At 39.7% G+C, this 18,253-nt stretch overlaps 1 protein-coding gene across 3 annotated transcripts in view; it reads right to left on the bottom strand.

Annotated features, from left to right (window-relative positions):
- Window positions 1-18,253, bottom strand: part of TNS2 (tensin 2) — a 104,673-nt gene that overhangs the window by 22,248 nt on the left and 64,172 nt on the right. For all 3 annotated transcript variants that reach the window (XM_075199156.1, XM_075199158.1, XM_075199157.1), the window contains exons 6-18: window positions 16,940-16,986; window positions 16,263-16,434; window positions 15,921-15,971; window positions 15,717-15,839; window positions 15,530-15,594; window positions 13,693-13,776; window positions 12,107-12,219; window positions 8,932-8,992; window positions 8,759-8,843; window positions 6,454-6,583; window positions 4,682-4,747; window positions 4,251-4,367; window positions 1,393-2,829 (exon numbers count right to left, since the gene is read on the bottom strand). In XM_075199156.1, coding sequence (XP_075055257.1) covers window positions 1,393-2,829; window positions 4,251-4,367; window positions 4,682-4,747; window positions 6,454-6,583; window positions 8,759-8,843; window positions 8,932-8,992; window positions 12,107-12,219; window positions 13,693-13,776; window positions 15,530-15,594; window positions 15,717-15,839; window positions 15,921-15,971; window positions 16,263-16,434; window positions 16,940-16,986 — 2,551 coding nt within the window. The remainder of the gene's footprint in view (window positions 1-1,392; window positions 2,830-4,250; window positions 4,368-4,681; window positions 4,748-6,453; window positions 6,584-8,758; window positions 8,844-8,931; window positions 8,993-12,106; window positions 12,220-13,692; window positions 13,777-15,529; window positions 15,595-15,716; window positions 15,840-15,920; window positions 15,972-16,262; window positions 16,435-16,939; window positions 16,987-18,253) is intronic.

Here is an 18,253-nt window from a genome sequence, read left to right as displayed (position 1 = left end):
CTCGTTCAAAAGTCGGGTCAGTGTGTGTAGTAACACGATGGTCGAAAGTTTGCCCAAATGGACGATTGTCGCCTCGTTTGGTTGGTCGTACCGTTTAATATTTTCGTTCCAATCTTGTTTCCGTTGTGTAGTGTGTATAAATTTCTGACCGATCCACAACAGTGAGTATGAAATTACAGTCATTGCTCACGACAACATGGCTGTAAAAAGTTGCTAAAGGGACGTCCGCTCTTCCCTTTATCGTCCTAAACAAGGCTAGTGTGTATGCAGTCCATGGATTGAGCGATCGGACCATCGATCGCATGTAAAATCGCTCTGCAAAAAAAGTTGGTTGAAATTTCTGTAGTGTGTACCCAGCTTAACTGGCAGAACAGGGCAGATGGATGATCATGAGCATTTTACTACACATGGATTGGGAAAGTCAGTGTAATTTCAATTATTGTTCTCTGATGTTTGGAAGTGAATATATCTCCTTTACACAGGTTCGTGCTCCCAATTTGCTCTTCAACTCATTGTTAAACACAATGACATTTCTCCTCATCGTTGTGCTTGTTCTTATTAATTAGCCAGCCAACCCGCACTCTATGGCTCCAATTCATTAACAATCCCCTTAAGAACTATAAATTATGCAGCTGATGAGCTGTCTCCACAACAACACTTCTAAAAGGTTTAATTTATGCAGTATATCCATGTTTGCAGATAACAGAAATGCAAAAAACAAAATACAAATAGGGTATAAAGATCATGCCGACTACTTGTTACAGAGATATTTTTTTCCTATGACGCACTTATCACTGCAGAGCTGATACCATGTAAAGCAAAAAGTTAGCACTGTTGTCAGCATCATGACCTGCACACATTTAGGTCAGTTACCCACTGGAGTAAAACACAATGCTTTTATAAAGGTGCAAGCGCTGGTTACACACCAGATTTACTAAACTGCGGGTTTGAAAAAGTGGAGAGGTTGCCTATAGCAACCAATCAGATTCTAGCTGTCATTTATTTAGTGCACTCTTCAAAATGACAGCTAGAATCTGATTGGTTGCTATAGGCAATAATTCCACTTTTTCAAACCCGCAGTTTAGTAAATATACCCCATATGTCAAACGCACTCACCACCTTTAAGCACACTGGCTGTGGCTCCTATGCATTAAAATTGGCACAGACGTGCTTAAAGGATGACTAAGTTACAAATATGTTTCACTGGGTGTGCACATTCTTTTTTAGCCTGTTGACCTCTTAAACCATATCTTAAATTAGTGAGACTAATGACATGACAGCTGTGGCATTTCAACATTTCTTAAGTTGAGAGCTCATTTTAGCTCACACAAGTCACATGTGAACCAATTACTGCACATATTTGCAAACAACGTTTAGTTGCACACTACTCACCTTGTTGCTGTTGCTGTGGGGGTGTCAGCTCACCGGTGCTGCCGGCAGATATGGTATCACCACTCATTCTCCTAGGGGCACAACTGGAGGTAACAATAGGAGACACCAAGCCTGATGGAGACTGACGGCCAGCTGGATTATAGGAGGACATACATGTTGAATAGGAGTGGGAGCCATAACCATTAGGGGGGCAATTAGTTGGGAGATAAGAAGGGTGCAGGAAATGTGGGTAAACATGTCCATATCCAGTGTCAGTGAAATGGCTAAAATGTAGTGAATCTTCACCATGTGGAATAGAGAATCCATAGTGCATCTTATCCAGAGGAATCTGGAAGGGAGGTGGAATATCATGGTTGGGTTGTAAACCTTGTCCATAAGGCTGGGACAAGTGTGACGGGAGCTCTCCACGATGAAAAGGTTGCATTGGTGGTATTTTGCCTCCTTCCAGAGACCACATATTGGGTACAGGGTAGCAAGCGGTGCTTTGACAGTGAGAACAGGGGCATATTGGAGGCAAAACAGGCTCATGACGAGGAGGTTGGCATATGTACTGACGGTTTTCTCTCAAACTGCCTCTCTTTGGTGGGCTGTGTGTCTGGTTGGGATAATGCTGGGGACCTTCAGACAATGAGCGGTACAACCTCCTTCTCTCTTGATCTCCATACATTCCTGGATAGTGGCCACCTTGTAATACCGCACCTGTTCCTGGTGCATTCCGAGGATCAAGGATACCTTCTGCTCTGAAGTAAGATCTGTTAGGCGGTCCCTCAATATTGGGACCAGCATACCCTAATCTACAGGAACAGTGCCTAGACAATAGAGGTCTCCTTCCTGGATACACTGCTAGACCTCCAAACTGCCCCATCTCTTCTTCCAGTATGGCTGCCTCATGATCTCTCTGGCCTTCCCAGTGAGTGTCACAAGATGATTCTCTCTGCTCCTCCCAAGATGGTGAGGTCAAGGGCAAACTTTGGGATACTCCATCATCAGACACTCCAGACCATTGTGGCGAGTACTGGAGCTTTGCTTCTCTGCTCATCTTTGCCTGAATGTTCTGATTCATCCCTTCCTGATGATCTCGATGTTGCAAATCTTGGGGTCTTTCCTCCATTTTTTGTCTTTGATGTCCATTATGTGTAATTGCTTGCTCATGTTTGAGCAGCTGGGAGTACTGTGGCTCTCCCTCTTGCTTTACAGCGACCCCAAAACCACCCAATAGTTTATTTAGGTCGTCTTGCTCAGCTGCTGTTGGCAAAGATTTCCGCGGAGTTTCCTCCAACCTCTCTGTAGGAGCAGAGGAGTGCCCAGAATCACTGCTAACAGAGAGCAGACGCCCATGCTGCTCAGGGCTTCCATTAGTGGATGCCAAAGGTGTGCTCTTCTTGTTCACACGGGCATATAGGCTGCCATCCAACGGCCCACGAGTGTGACTAAGATCTAGACATAAACAAACAATTAAAGATGTAAAAGAAGAACAAGAAAGAATTATATAAGAATAACATAAGGAAATGATACAAAATCAAAGCAAAATATAATTGCAGGATAAAAGAATGTTAAATGTTTAAGACTTGCAAGAGATACTCACACATATATGCCCATTTTATGTGTAACTGCCTCATGTATTTGTGATTTTGCTTACTGTAATAAGTATGTCCCTATCTGTACTTGCACGATTGTCTGGCGCATTACAAATAAGTAATTATATTAAAATATCAAAAGAAAATAAAGTTTGCAGAACTGTGACACAGCAGAACGGAGCCAATGCATAAACTTGGGGGACCCCACGTTTTATTTTCTTCTACAACTGACTGTAATAAAGTATAGCATTTTAGAGCTCTGTGTTGAATAAACCCCATCAATGATATTATTAATTTCTTGGCAGTCAATCAGAATTACTAGGCACATAGCAAAATGGTTACTTTAAGGTAGCTTTGGAGACAGTTAGAAAAATAACTGCATGGCTTTAGTTCCCATATAACACTTGTAGCATAGCTGTGCGTTTCCTTTGTGGTGTTTTCTAGTTTCTTAAGAGAACACTAAAGCTAAATTATGAATTGCTATTTATAAATGGTTCCCTGTAGCCTTCACAGATATTTACACCAAAGATTCAGGCAACTGTCGGAACAAATTAGAAAACGCAATGATTTCATTTTTTTTTCAGGCTTTTTATTATATCCAGTTAGAAAAAAAGAAGATTTCCTGTGGATTAGGGAATAAAATAATACAATATTTGGTGTTTGGGTGTATATTTTTTGCTATTAGATAGTTTTGTGGAATTATGCATGCACAGGACACAAAGCAGATTTTTGCAGCCTGCAGTTAAACTTGTGTCCAACTCTATCAGGTCCTAAGAGTTTAAATGGACACTATTGTTACAGGTAAAATGTAGGCTCCAGTACTGTATATAATACCTAAATTTGGCACTTTAACTGTAACATACACATATCACCAGAATTCATCTGCTTTTATTACAGCTTAAATTATATATTTATGTCTAGAAATGCTTGTGCAAAACCAGACTAGACTAAATTATTTCTGCATCCAGTCTGTGTTTTTTCTCAAAGAGTCACCAGCATTAGTCACATATAGATGAAAGACTTGTATCCATTAAAAATGTAATAGCTTTGGAAAAAAAAACACAGTAAGTTTAGGCCACTGTAATATTAACCACATTTACAATTTAAAGGGGTCTATGGGAACATTGCTTATTTGCTAATCATTTCAAAGGAAGTGACTAATACTCTAAGTCTCTCCCCCAGGGTAATATGCACAAGTGACAATGCATTAAACCGATCTCAGTGTTCTACATTAAACACTTCTTTGGCTGAGTGCTTGTATATCACATATGGTAAACTCACCCTCCAGACTGTCCTCGTGGTTAGCATTGAGGTTCTCGTAGGAGTCGAAACGGACAAGTGGATCAGTGATGTCATAATCCACTGAAATGCTGGGATCCTTATGGAATACCTCTCGCCCTTTAATGTGGGAGATATAGAGACATGGGGGGGGGTCAGAGGACCACAGGAAGGAAGGCAGACATAACAGATGAGTGTTGTGTAGGTGGCAGACAGATGTGTTTGTAAGAGATAAAATAAGGTGGACGGGTCAGTTATACAAAACTGTTGGGGATTAATCACAATATGGTTGTGTATTATGGGAAAGCCGGACATATATTCTAATGCAAGAGTAAACATTTATACAGCAGGACCACATGCCGATTGAGTGGCAAACGGTACTTCAGAAATGCATAGATCATGATGGGAAATGTGCTACATATAGACACTCTTACCTTTAGTTTTGTCTTGTCCAGAGGAAAATATAAATTCTACAGCGGCATTATCCGGGAATCTGTCATCTTGGAGAAGGGAAGGGCAACAAATGCCAATGAACTTGGGGTGATACTTTAATACCATCAATATTAGACCAGTAAACAATATTGTAAGAATATATGGGGTTAATTCCATGACTGGAGCAGCAGCTTCAGTCAAAGTTCTATTTAACATTTCATTCAAAAACCCCTCTAATATGAGCACAAGTCTGTCTCTTATAACACCAAGAGTTAAATGTATTAACTTCTAAATTTTTGAAAGTGGGCGCTATTCGTCGATTTTGCAGTGAAAATTTAAAGCAGCAATGGCTTTAAAGGCATTGTTTTGATTCTGAAGCCATTGCCGCTTTAAATTTTCACTGCAAACTCGCCGAATAGCGGCGACTTGTAAAAGTTGTAAGTTAATACATTTAACACCAAGACCAAACAAGACTTTAAACTCTGTACCAAGTCACTAGTTTCTCTTCCTAGGACTGAATGAAATAAGGGACCATCGTACTAAATTTGTGTACATTTATTTGGAAATGTATATATAAAATATTAGCAGTGACCCAGATGCTGCCTGTTATGAGCTGATGACAACATACAGCCATGTCATTGTACTGTAGAACAAGCAGAAAATGCCATCATGTAGCTCCTTCATGAAGTCATATAGTGACCTCCAAATCATGATACTATACAGCCCAATTATGTCTCCATATAGACTCATCAGGTAATCATATAGGCCCAGCATGCACCATCACACCACCAGGCACACGTGACATACTCTAATCATGCCAGCATGTAGACTCATCATACTACCATAACAGATCATTATGCAACCAGATTCTCCTGATGAAACCATGTGTCTTCCCCAAGCCACCTTTATCCCATATGAAGCCATCATATCAGAGTTCTTTAAGCCAAGACTAAGGGAGGCAGGGGAAGTCTGGAAGAGGTGGTAGATAAAAGGGGGGGCAGGACCGTTATAGTGATAGGTAGTGATAGGTTTACCAAAGAGAAGGGACATCAGACAGGGTGAAGGAGACCACTGCTCATGGGAATGCTGGTATATACTAATCTTTATATACTGTATATGTGTGTGTGTGTGTTATAATTGGGTGTAAGCAATGTTAGGTGGAGCATCATGTCCACAACCCAGTACTGTTTATGACACAGAAGTCTTCTCCGCCAACCACTTTATTTTCATATTTAGATAACAGAGATAGTTATGCTAATCTCCAGGGGCCAGCATCCGTTCAATAGAATAGTTATCTACGTCCAGTATAGATAGATGCATATGCCTAGCAGAAGGTCCCTGCAAATTGGATTACAATTTTGGCAATCCTGAATAGTTAATATGTCACACGGTACTTTAGCTGGACCTAGTTTACAAGCCTACATGAAAGACAGAATAATAATAGTATGATCTTTAAATATAGCTCAGTGACATCCTAAAATGCGATGAAATCCTATGAAAGCACTACATCCTCTACTTTTAATTTCAAAGGATATCCTGTTGTTAAGATAATACCAACGGAATCAGAGAACAGACCACCCGTGGTCTGTCCTTTACCCCTAAATCACCAACAGGAACCTATACAATCTGCTGATTACACTGCTCTGTGCTAAAACTCTCTCATCTAACTCTTCCCTTTTTAAGGTCTATATAACAAGTGTCCGTCACTACTTTTATTTTTCAGTAGATGACAGACCACTGTCTGACAGTACACTGTATGTCAGTTGTGTCTCACCTGTGTTGGCGCAGTCCAGCTGGTCTTTACTGAAGCACAGATGTGTGTTATGAATTGTACACGTATGAAACTGGAGTCTGAAGAGCACTTCTCTCTCGTGAGGCTTGCAGCGCTTGTGATAGCATTTCACCTGTGACAAACACACACAGATGTTTATTGTCAGAGCAGACACAAAATTGGCAATTAGACAAAGCAGATCGTATTCCATGCCTGCCAACTCTGACGTTTGTGACCCTATCTCAGTCTCTTACAGTGATTGGGGAGTGGCACATTGCAATTTCCCCAGTGTTTCCTCATTGTTTCCCCAAATTTGACATATTGGCCAAGCCATGTCTCCACTGACACCATTGTTATGGCCCCCAAGAGCCCCTAAATTCCCTGATTTGCTTTTAAATAAGCAGAAGCGTGAACAAGGAGTTAGGGGGTGAAGCAATCACTACCACCACCACTGCTCCTGAGGACCAAAAAGGACAAGCACTCGCTGAATCATAGTGGGAAGGCAATGGGAGAAGAGGATTGAATGAGATGAGTCTACATTTCATAGTATACAACCATACATGCCTATTGGCTATATATACTGGCAATGTGAGGTTATATTCACTATATGGTGCATATTGGCTATAGAAGTACAATGGCCTTGGGACAGAATGTGAGGCTTTATGGAGGTATGGAGATATTTATCAGGATAGTTAAATATAATGTACATGATATTTCTTTTGCCTACAATGTACTTAAATATTTACATTTGAAATTTAGCAGTGTATCACTTTTCCCATAGTATGCATACTAAGTATTCACTTCTGTGCTTCAAAAAGTATGCACTTAAAAAAAACATGCATTTCAGGTATGCATTTAGTTATATACTTGTAAATATTAATTATATGTACTGTATAGTCATACTAGTTACTGTACTGTATATAAGTAGTGTGGCTCTAGTTTAAAACTTTCACTTTCCATCATGCAGCACCAAAGGAAATATTTTGCAGTGTGCTACCTCTTACCCTGGAGACAAAAGCATGATGCACTAACTTGTCCCTTTTAAATTGGCAGGTCTGATATTCAATTTGTTGTAGCAAGCTCATAAAATTATCAGGAGTTAGAATTGTGCACAAATAGCATAGCGACTCCTTGATACTTACCTGTGTGCTACTTGTATTTGGTTCTCCAGCAAAAAGACCTTTACCCTGTCTATCTGCAGACCTTGTGCCTGACCTGGCTATCTTGTGTATCTGCAGCCCTTGCTCCTCACTTGGCTATCTTGTGTATCTGCAGCCCTTGCTCCTGACCTAGCTATCCTGAGTATCTGCATCCCATGGTCCTGACCTGGCTATCTTGTGTATTTGGAGCTCTTGCTTCTGACTTGGCTATCTTGTGTATTTGGAGCCCTTGCTCCTGACTTGGCTATCTTGTGTATCTGCAACCCTTGTTCCTGACTTGGCTATTTTGTGTATCTGCAACCCTTGTTCCTGACTTGGCTATCTTGTGTATTTGCAGCCCTTGCTCCTGACTTAGCTATCTTGAGTATTTGCAGCCCTTGCTCCTGACTTGACTATCTTGTGTATTTTCAGCCCCAGTAAGAAAATGTGTATCTTATGCAAATAAAACAGCTGTACAGCTAAATCTATTCGGGTCCATTCGTTTTGAACAATTGCACCTATTTGACCAACTATCTGAATGTTATTACATTGGTTGAATTGCACCCATTAATGCAGTTTGTATAAAAAACTGCACATAGTTTGTGCAACACGCCAGATTTGTCCTATCAGAAGGAACAAGGTTTTGCAATCTAACAGTCGACCCCATGTTGGTGCAGGTACACACCTGTATAAACTGGGACATGTCATGACAAAATTACATTTGTGCTGTAGGCAACTCAGTGATGTCACTGGTTTCTAGTGAATTGATAGGTTGCATTCTCAGAAATTTTGATCCAGTCCACAAAATAACCGCCTCCACTGTGCGTAGGCAGCAGATACACTTAAAAACGTTGCATTGATAAAACTGTATTTGCCACGGCAGTCAGTTCACAAGGGCTTTCAAAAATTAAGCTGACAAAACAATTTTGTTAACTATATAATTTGTACCTCTTTTGTCCATCACTCTCTATCCTATGCCTCAAGATCCACCAAACATAGTTATAACTTTGTGGGAAAGACATAATGTTACAGCTGTTATTGCTCAGTGCAAAGATATTAATGACAGAGACTTCAGATTATGTGATGTTCCTATGGCTATTTTATACTCTCCATCCCATAATGTTACCAAGAATGAGACACATGTCACCTTAACTCACACTGGTACTTACCATGATATCACCTTTTAGGAGCAAGGCCGGCTCCAAGCTAATACACAGTTGACGTTTCTGGCCTGTGCCGTCTCCAAGGCTTAAGCTACAGAAGAGGAATAAGAAGGGTTAGCAGCAGTGATACATTAAAAACATCACAATAAACCTTGCTAGGATTCAGGCATTGAACTTACTAAATTCCAGAGGTGTAGACAAGCTGCATGGACTGGTAGATCTTCAGAAAGGGGCAGAATCCTGAGGAAGAGACACAATAAATAAAACAATTAGTGAACACACCAGATGGAGAAAGTCAAGACCTGGCATTCCTGGCATTTAATGTGGCATGGAAAGGAATGTATATGAGTGATATAACAAAACAAAATAATTACTGTGACACAGGTTAAATACCACCGCTTTATTACTGCAGATGGTAGACATATGGCGAGATAACAGAAGGTGACTGTATATAGATCTGCAGCAGAAATCCATTAGGGATAAATTGGAGTTCAAACATGGGTGGCTCAATGGGCTAAAACGTCTAATCCAGCCCTGAACAACCTGCAGCTCTCCAAGTGCTATGAACTATAAGCCCCTGCATGCTTTGCCAGATGAGAGTTGGCAGGGTATTCTGGAACTGGGGTAGTTTCACAACACGTGGAGAGCCACATGATGTCCAGACCTGGGGGTAAATGTATCAAGCTGAGAGTTTTCCGGCAGGTTTGAAAAACTAATTAGATTCTAGCTATCATTTATTTAGTACATTCTACAAAATGACAGCTATAATCTGATTGGTTGCTATAGGCAACATCTCCACTTTTCAAACCCGCCGGAAACTCTCAACTTGATACATTTACCCCCTGGTCTAATTAGAGGAGCCCAGATCTGACATCAAGTATTTATTTGCAATATTTACTGTGTTTTTTCCCCCCTTCATTTTATAACTTGTAGTCAATTGTTTATAGCTACACTTATAATTTCAGTCCTATCTAACTTATTTCTGCATGTTCTTCCATGTATTCTTATGGTGAAGATGCATTAATCCTCTCATTAACAAACTAATTTCAAGTTGTACTTTTTCTTGTGGTTTGTAGCTTAAGTGTTTTGCCCCAAACAGAAGCGAGTAGTAGTTCAGCCATGATGAGATGTTATTAGGTCTGCTCTATGATCTGGACACTCTTGTGACATGAAATGTATAAAACCCATAAAAGTCACCCTACACATACACTAATGCAGTACAACTTTCTTCACACAACAAACCGATAAAGCTGTGATAATGAATAGCAGATAAAGGCAAGGCCTATTTTAACTGATGTGCCTTACTTGTAAAACAAGTTGAAAAATGTTAATACCCATATTGTAGTATACACAAATATATGTGTAAAAATGTCCATACTGTGATAGGACTCAAGTCACCTGAGATTGGAAACTAATTAGCTATCATAGTGTTAGCCATTGCATTATGAATGTAGGCAGAGCTGCAAAAAGTGTCCTGAATCCAGGAAATGAGTTTCCTGAATGTTCTCAAATTCTCAGCTCTTAAAAGATTATGGGGTATATTTATTAAACTGCGGGTTTGAAAAAGTAGAGATATTGCCTATAGCAACCAATCAGATTCTAGCTGTCATTTTTTAGAATGTACTAAATAAATTAGAACTAGAATCTGATTTGTTGCTATAGGCAACATCTCCACTTTTTCAAACTCGCAGTTTAGCAAATATACCCCCATGAAACTGTTGCTGTTGTCCCAGTAGTGATTCCTATAAAGCAACATATATGTTATGCTTAATTTTCCTTTAAAAAAATACTGTTTGCTACAACCTGGCAACTAAAGTGTTGATTTGTACCTCCGGCAGCGATCTCTTACAGTATAAATATATTAGATACTAAAAAGATCACAAATAAATATATATATAAAAAGTCATCAAAATGATGTTAAACAGTAAATCAAATGACAACACTGAAACTGACAAAGAATGGACTGCTACGCTGCATGCTGCGCTAACACCAAGCAGATGTCTGACATATGCGTGATTATGATTGGTATGCACACACCACAAGGGAAGTGAAGTGACTCAGGGCTGGAAACCTGCACTCTCATTCTATATTCTAACTTTATAGCAGCAAGTATTAGTTGCATATGTTTTAATTACAATTGGCACAGTGATATTTATTTAGGATTTTTTTTTTCCGAACTAAAAGTTGGATGCTAGTTTCAAATTCCATATGGCAATGAGCAATGGAAGTAAATGTCTAGAACAGCATCCAAAAAGGACAAGATGGAGTTTGTTCAGAGACGTGAGCAAGGTTAATGCACACTATATGACTATATGCCTGTGAAGCAGATGTCAAGGGAAGCCAAGGTTTATAGGAAACATGTGTGCTTGGGACAACTGTATAATGAACACCATGTAAGCTGAAATTAATAGCAGAACAATGATATAAAAAACAGACTGAATTCCTCAATACATTTACAGTAATAAATGGAGCAGCCTAACTGTGGATTCTGTGAGAACTAATACGTTCAAGGAATTAAAAGTCATTATCTCACATTGGATTAACATGTCTGATTCAATTGTACATTAAAAACTATCTATAAATTTCATGCTGCACCTTGGAACATAATCACCATTTTCACCATGATTTCATCAAGAGACGCTCCTTCATTTGTTTAATCTAGACACAATGGAGGCAGTCATTTTGCGGTATGATCCTAAGCCAATGAGAATGCAGCTTATCTGCTAGTAACGTTGATGCTGCAGCTTTTCAATTCCCAAATGCCTCAATGATGTCACCGATTCCGTGTGAACTGATTGGCTGCATTGTTATGAATATTGGTTCATAGCATAAAATGTTTGCCTGTGTGTAGGTCATGAATGCACTTTAAATGTTTCTTTTGTTTGTGTCTCCTCTTTTATTTGCAACTCCTCTCTAATGGGAGCAAGAGACAATACTAACAGACATTTTGACAATTACACAATTTGTCTGATCTTTAAAATCAATGTGGCATTAGTTAAAGGTGACAAGTATACATGGGGCATATTAACCAGAATAGGAAAAAACCAGCATTCATTTACTTTCAGATTACAGGTGAGCAAAGTTCCGGCGATCTTAGAATTCTGTTTTTGCTTCACTATTCTGATGACTATGCACAATTCTCCACTATATATGTGTGAAATTCTGAAGCCAAATGTGGAAGGAGGTGAATGTTCCGTGAAGGTTCTAACGTTTCGCTCATCTCTATTTCAAATCCAATATTTTATGTATATTATGTATTTTATTTACATTACCATGTATTTTGGACTTTAATATTGTATATTTTTATTAGTGTGTCATTTCTATGTAGGTATAGTTGTTGTTATGAATACTTACCCCCATCCATTTGCAGTGCAGGAATGACTGGCAGCAGCACACACTGCAGGGATAACATGTCACTGCTGATCTTTATAGTACTGGACAGTAAACCGCCAAAATAATTGATATACCTGCGCACAAAGACAACAGGATTCAGACTGTAAAGCATATCATCTAATAACACCAATCTGTACCAGTCCTAACTATACAATATCTAGTAAGCTGCAAAAAATAATCCATATAATGAATATGTTAAATTCCTATATTATTTGACAACGGGGTAATTTAAATAACAGAAGAAATAGACAATATTGTTTTTTGAGTAGTGACATAATGTTTTTCCATTCCTTTTAAAACTCCAGTCTCCAGTAAGATCTCATCCAACCTCCTTCCCCCAAACCCCACCACCCCTTCCAATAAGATGCGCCTTGTCCAATCAGCCGCGAGCCAGCATGGAGTTCAAGTCTTGCTCACTTTGTACATTCTTCAGATTTGGATTCTTGGAGAATATACAGAGGAGAGGGGGAGAATAACATGGGTGAGATGGTGAAGGACCCGGTCATTATCCAATGACTGAAGGACCAGAAGCAAACAGTAAAGGTGGTGTTCATATTAGCACAAGGCCCCCTTATATTACACAGTCCTGCCATCAGCTGATATATAAGACCCGCTGAACCATTAGCATTACTTTAATCTGAAGCCTTCATATCTGCCCTTTCAGACTAGAGGTCAGTAAGTGTACGGCACATGAAGTGCCTTATCTGTGTGGAGTTTGTATGTTCTCCCCGTATTTGCGTGGGTTTCCTCCAGGTGCTCCAGTTTCTTCCCACACCTCAAAAACATACTAGTAGGTTAATTGGCTGCTATCAAAATTGACCCTAGTCTCTTTGTCTGTCTGTCTGTGTGTATGCTAGGGAATTTAGACTGTAAGCTCCAATGGGGCAGGGACTGATGTGAATAAGTTCTCTGTACAGCGCTGCGGAATCAGTGGCGCTATATAAATAAATTGTGATGATGATAATGATGATAGATTAATTATATAAATGTACCCCTCTGCTTCCTTGATGTTAGTTTGTAACTGATAAAATATAAATATTGTCAAGAGTGAATTATATAAAACAGTATGTACACCTAGATCTGCATTGAGCTGGAAGGGTAGAAGGGAAAGTTCAGGGGCTCACACAGGGTTGACAACACTGAACTAATTTACAAAAATGCTCAACACACATGAAAAATAACATTTTATAGATAATAACTTCTGAAAAGACCTGACTTCATTTCATATCAGAAACCTCCCCATGACTGAGAGGATTGTCAGCATAACATTACTACATCTTGGTTTACTAGCAGTCACTCCTGTAAGGAAATAAGACCTATTTCTGCCAATCTCTATCGCAGGAAACAAGTTCAGTGAATACCACTCCACAGTCCCTGATAACAGGATACGAAGCTACTGAGCAGTTCTCTGCTACAGCAGGAAGAGGCTCCAATTTCCCAACTGCACACTAACAAAACATTACTTAAGAGTTTGGCCATTGTATATGAGTCAGGAATAATGATATGGTTCCCGGGTTCACTGCGGTTACCACTCTCCCCTCACTGACCTGCGCTGGGAAGGATGAAGCGATGAAGAGGCCTTATCTTCACAAAACTTTCTCATGGCCAGAGTGCTGAGGGCCTGATCCACACTACAAGCAGGGAATGGAAATCAAGCATGAGATTAACAACCAGAGGAGGAAGGCATTATAACAAAGCATGGCAGATGGAAACTATTCATAATTTAAATAAAAGAAACAATGAGTATAAAGTTAACAGTACAAACAGACTGCCATAGAGTATGTTGGTTTATAACAGACTGGTTATAAAACATTTACTTGATTGGTGTGATTACCGACAGCATTTACCAGCTATGCTCTACAGCTGTTGTCGGCTGGCAGGGCATGCTGGGACTTGTAGTTCTATAAGGGTTGAGAGTCAAAGGGCCTGGTGCTGAGTTGGACGCATGTTTGTCACAATTCAGGCTTAAAATTGCCGCTTGTAAAATTATTTACGCCCATATGCTGAATTAGAAGCCTCCCAAGATCTGTCCAGCTCTGAATCTGTAGCGTATGCGCCAGGCTGACGTCACATATAGATACATGTACAGACGTACACACATAGCCAGGTCATAAACATAAGAAAATTTTGTTGACATATGACAGAGAAAAGCTCATTCTGTATTAGGCTTGATATAAAACAGCAGATATAATATTTCTTCTTGTGTATGAATATCCTATAATATATGCATGATCAATGCAGAAAGCACCTATCCGTTTCAGAGGTGAACTTGCAATCAGAAGCGGTTAGTTAGCGCTGGAAACAATCACCATCATCTGCGGGCGTTTGCTTCTGCCCTCTAGCGGGCGGGAGAGATACAGCTCATGTATGCGTCTTCATGCTGGTCTGCCTCAGACACATAAGTGTGAGTACACCCTTAAAGTACGCGGCTTATGTCAGACACCTGCCCCGTTGCACCTCTCCAGTCGTAAGGAGGCACAGGTGTCATCTGCATGCGTTCATATGGGTACGCTCTCTTTGTGGGCATTCGCAAGTTCAACTCAGCATCAGGCAAAAAGTTTCAGATCCCGCAAAACAGCATGCAATTAATCCTAAAAAACAAGCTGATCCAATGTGATGCCTGGCATGAGGAACGTAGAATACAAGGCTGGTCTTAAGTGGATGGATGTGGCAAGCCATTCAATAAGGTGTAGCATTTCATTTTGTACCACCTCTAGACCACGAACAGGTTTGTAAGACAGCTAATCACTGCTTGAGGGAGTAATGTCTGCAGATGTTGGATTGAGTGGAACAGGATATCACTGTGGGATTCTCAGTACAGAGTCCATCACATCTGTGCTAATAAGGGGAGTTGAAGTCAAATCAGTTTGGAACATGTGCGAGCAAACTGGAATGGGATACTGATGCTTGGACTGAGCAGCAACATCAGCCCATACGTGGACAGCTTTTGACACTTTATGTAATCTTGTTATTAAAGTCAAAGCTATTATTTCCTGTTCTGAAAGTCTCCTAGGGGTATATTTACTAAACTGCGGGTTTGAAAAAAAGAGGAGATGTTGCCTATAGCAACCAATCAGATTCTAGCTACCATTTATTTAGTACATTCTACAAAATGACAGCTAGAATCTGATTGGTTGTTATAGGCAACATCTCCACTTTTTCAAACCCACAGTTTAGTAGCTATATCCCTAGAATCAATAGCACAGGATTTGATAGGTAAAATATACGTTCAGTGACATCAAAGGTTTCTCTCTAATAACCCATTAGAATGTCTTACAAATATATTTCTGAATGAAGGTTCTATCATAGGAATCAACTTGTATTTTATGTTTAAGATAACTTTAATATGCAATTGGATGATGATACAAATGAATAGAAGAATACCTTGCAGACACCTTGCTATAGTGCATGTAGGATGCAATGACCACTCCCGTCTTCCCTTGATTTCCCTAGAACAAGGAAAAAACTGAATGTTATACGGCAGAAGCAACAACTTGGGTCATAACACACTGCACAACCCTCTAATCTGCATGCATGACCGTGATTAATAATTGCTCATCCTAGTCAGTACCTTGCAGTGTAGGACTACTACATGCTGCGGGTCGCTGTTCAGCCAGGCTTCCATGGATTTACAGATGGAACAGATCACGTCCAGGGATGGTGCATGACAATCCGGCCAGAAAAAGTCCTGAACCTAAAAGGAGGAAAACCTTAAACCTCAAATAAAAAGTTTCTATATTGTTGCTTGTGCTAACACTTGTATTAATATATTCACCTTTGGGTTGAGTTTGCTAATATCATGCCTTTTCTTCGATAGGTTAAAAAGCTGTAAAACAAAAGAATTCAATTGCAATTAAAAGACACTGAGCATATATAATGCTTTCTCAGAAGAACCGTTTCATGTATATTTTAAGATTCTTAGTTAAAACATTCTGTACACTCCCTTGTCATCTAATGCGTAGATTGCCCTGAACAAATCACTGTTGATGTGTACCCCTTTGTATTTGGATTACAGAGGCTTGTACACTTGAGCCTACTATGTAACAAAACATTTTCATTCAATGGTATTACAAGTGCCATTTCAGGTCTCAATCACCCATTCAGCGCTACGAGTTACCAAGTACTTGTCCTCATGTTTGGATCTCAGCATGCTCGCCACCTCGCGCAGGTTGCTTCGGTATCGCTGCTCCTCCAGGCTGGTGGGGAAGAAGACGCTTATGATACACTCAGTGATGTATGTTAGATCCAGGTCATAGCTGCGCTGGATCACATGGTCCAGACTGAAGCTCCTACATCAAAAACAAAACAAAAAAACATTTAGAACTACAAAATTGTTTCACATCTAATATAGGAGCAAGATAACAATAATCACCACACTTTATTTGAATAAATAATACACAGATAGGAAGCAGGAAACAGGTTTTTTTAATTTAAAAGTTCACCAGCCACCTACATACAATGGAAAGAGACATTTTGTGAATTGAACTAACACAGTCTAACAATTCCCCAGGAACCAGTGACATCCCAGAAGTATAAAGTGATGATATTGGCTCTTTGTTAATCAATTCTCAGAAACTGGTTCAGTCCACTAAGTGACCACATGTGCTGCAACCATACAGACATAAGAGCACAATCCTTAAATTAAGTGTAACAAAACGCAACTGCAAGTATTTACTATAGGGCTGCATTTCATAACCTTTTATGTCTGCATCTAAGATCATGTCAGGAGTCAGTTTCATGACCAGAATATTTAAATCCCTCGCACACCATGGTAAATCACACATATACACACACCTTGGTAGGGAGCTCCTTTGTTTGAGGCTGAGAGATTTTGTGGAGCTCTGAAAAAAAATAATAATAATTGTTCAACACCTCACCCAAAAGATAGAAAATAATCATCACACAGAATTGTCTCTGTCTTGACTTGCTCCCAAGAGCCAAAGGGAAAATTCAGATCAGACTTTCTATAGGATAATGCCATAATATGTTTTCTCACATGCCTAAACATGACAAGACCGCCTAGGTCATGGAGTCCCATGTCTGTGTGTTAAATTTTATCATGTGCGTACATTGATTACTTGCTAAGGGAAGTCAAAATACAATTTGCCCTTATACATCAGCCATCTACTTTGTGATGGCTGTTTCTCTCTGTCTGTCTGTCTGATGAGGAATTTAGACTGTAAGCTCCAATGGGGCAGGGACTGATGTGAGTTCTCTGTACAGTGCTGCGGAATTCGTGGCGCTATATAAATAAATGACGATGATGATGATGATGATCGGGCAATGGCATGTTTCTAAAGTGTAAGTGTAATTGTTTGCAGTTATGCTAGGACACAACTGATGTACTTCTTACAGTGGGCAGTGTTGTCCCCCAACAATGCCACCCAGTCAACTGGGGCCCCCAATAATAGTCCAACAGACACTTGGCAGCCCCCCAACAATGGACTCCAGGACACTTGGGGTCCAAGATAAGAAAATATTGAGAAGAACACACCCAAGTCATTTCCAGGATGTCCGTATTAGTTGTGCTGAGTGTTCCCTAAGGACAGATTTTAAAAACACAATGCTAGTATTTATTAAATTAAAACAACATGGAGGAGGCGCCGGGAGACCTGTCAAACTAAAATTTTTAAGCATTTGTTGTTTAATAATCAACATATACCATATAATTGAATTGTGTACAGTTTTCAGCCATAAGGAAGCGTTACAGTTTCAACTGGAGTGTAGATCAGCACATATTACTTTCTGCCCCTCCTATTGTTTCTCTCGTTCAGTAAAGTATTGCAAAACACTAATGAGAAAAGTGTTGTGCGATGTTTATCCAGGAGAAGCAATAGCAAAAACAAACCATAGTCAGCATGAACTGAATAATAACTTGTTGAAGTTTCCTGATAGGAAATTACTGTCTTTCCAATTCAATGGCGTATAAACCATCTATTATTTTAGGGTCATCTCTAAATGGTTTCTCCACGCAGAAGTACCAGAACTCACAGAGGTTTAAAGCAGAATTAGGTTACTAAGCCTGTTTACCAGATAGCAAATAATGTGTCCCCATGCCAGTTATATGTTGGATCCCTCACATCCGCTTTTCTGCAAAATTAAAGTTTG

This window comes from Mixophyes fleayi, chromosome 2, assembly GCF_038048845.1.
Source record: "Mixophyes fleayi isolate aMixFle1 chromosome 2, aMixFle1.hap1, whole genome shotgun sequence".
NCBI lineage: Eukaryota > Metazoa > Chordata > Amphibia > Anura > Limnodynastidae > Mixophyes > Mixophyes fleayi.
This window is presented reverse-complemented; position numbering and strand designations above follow the sequence as displayed.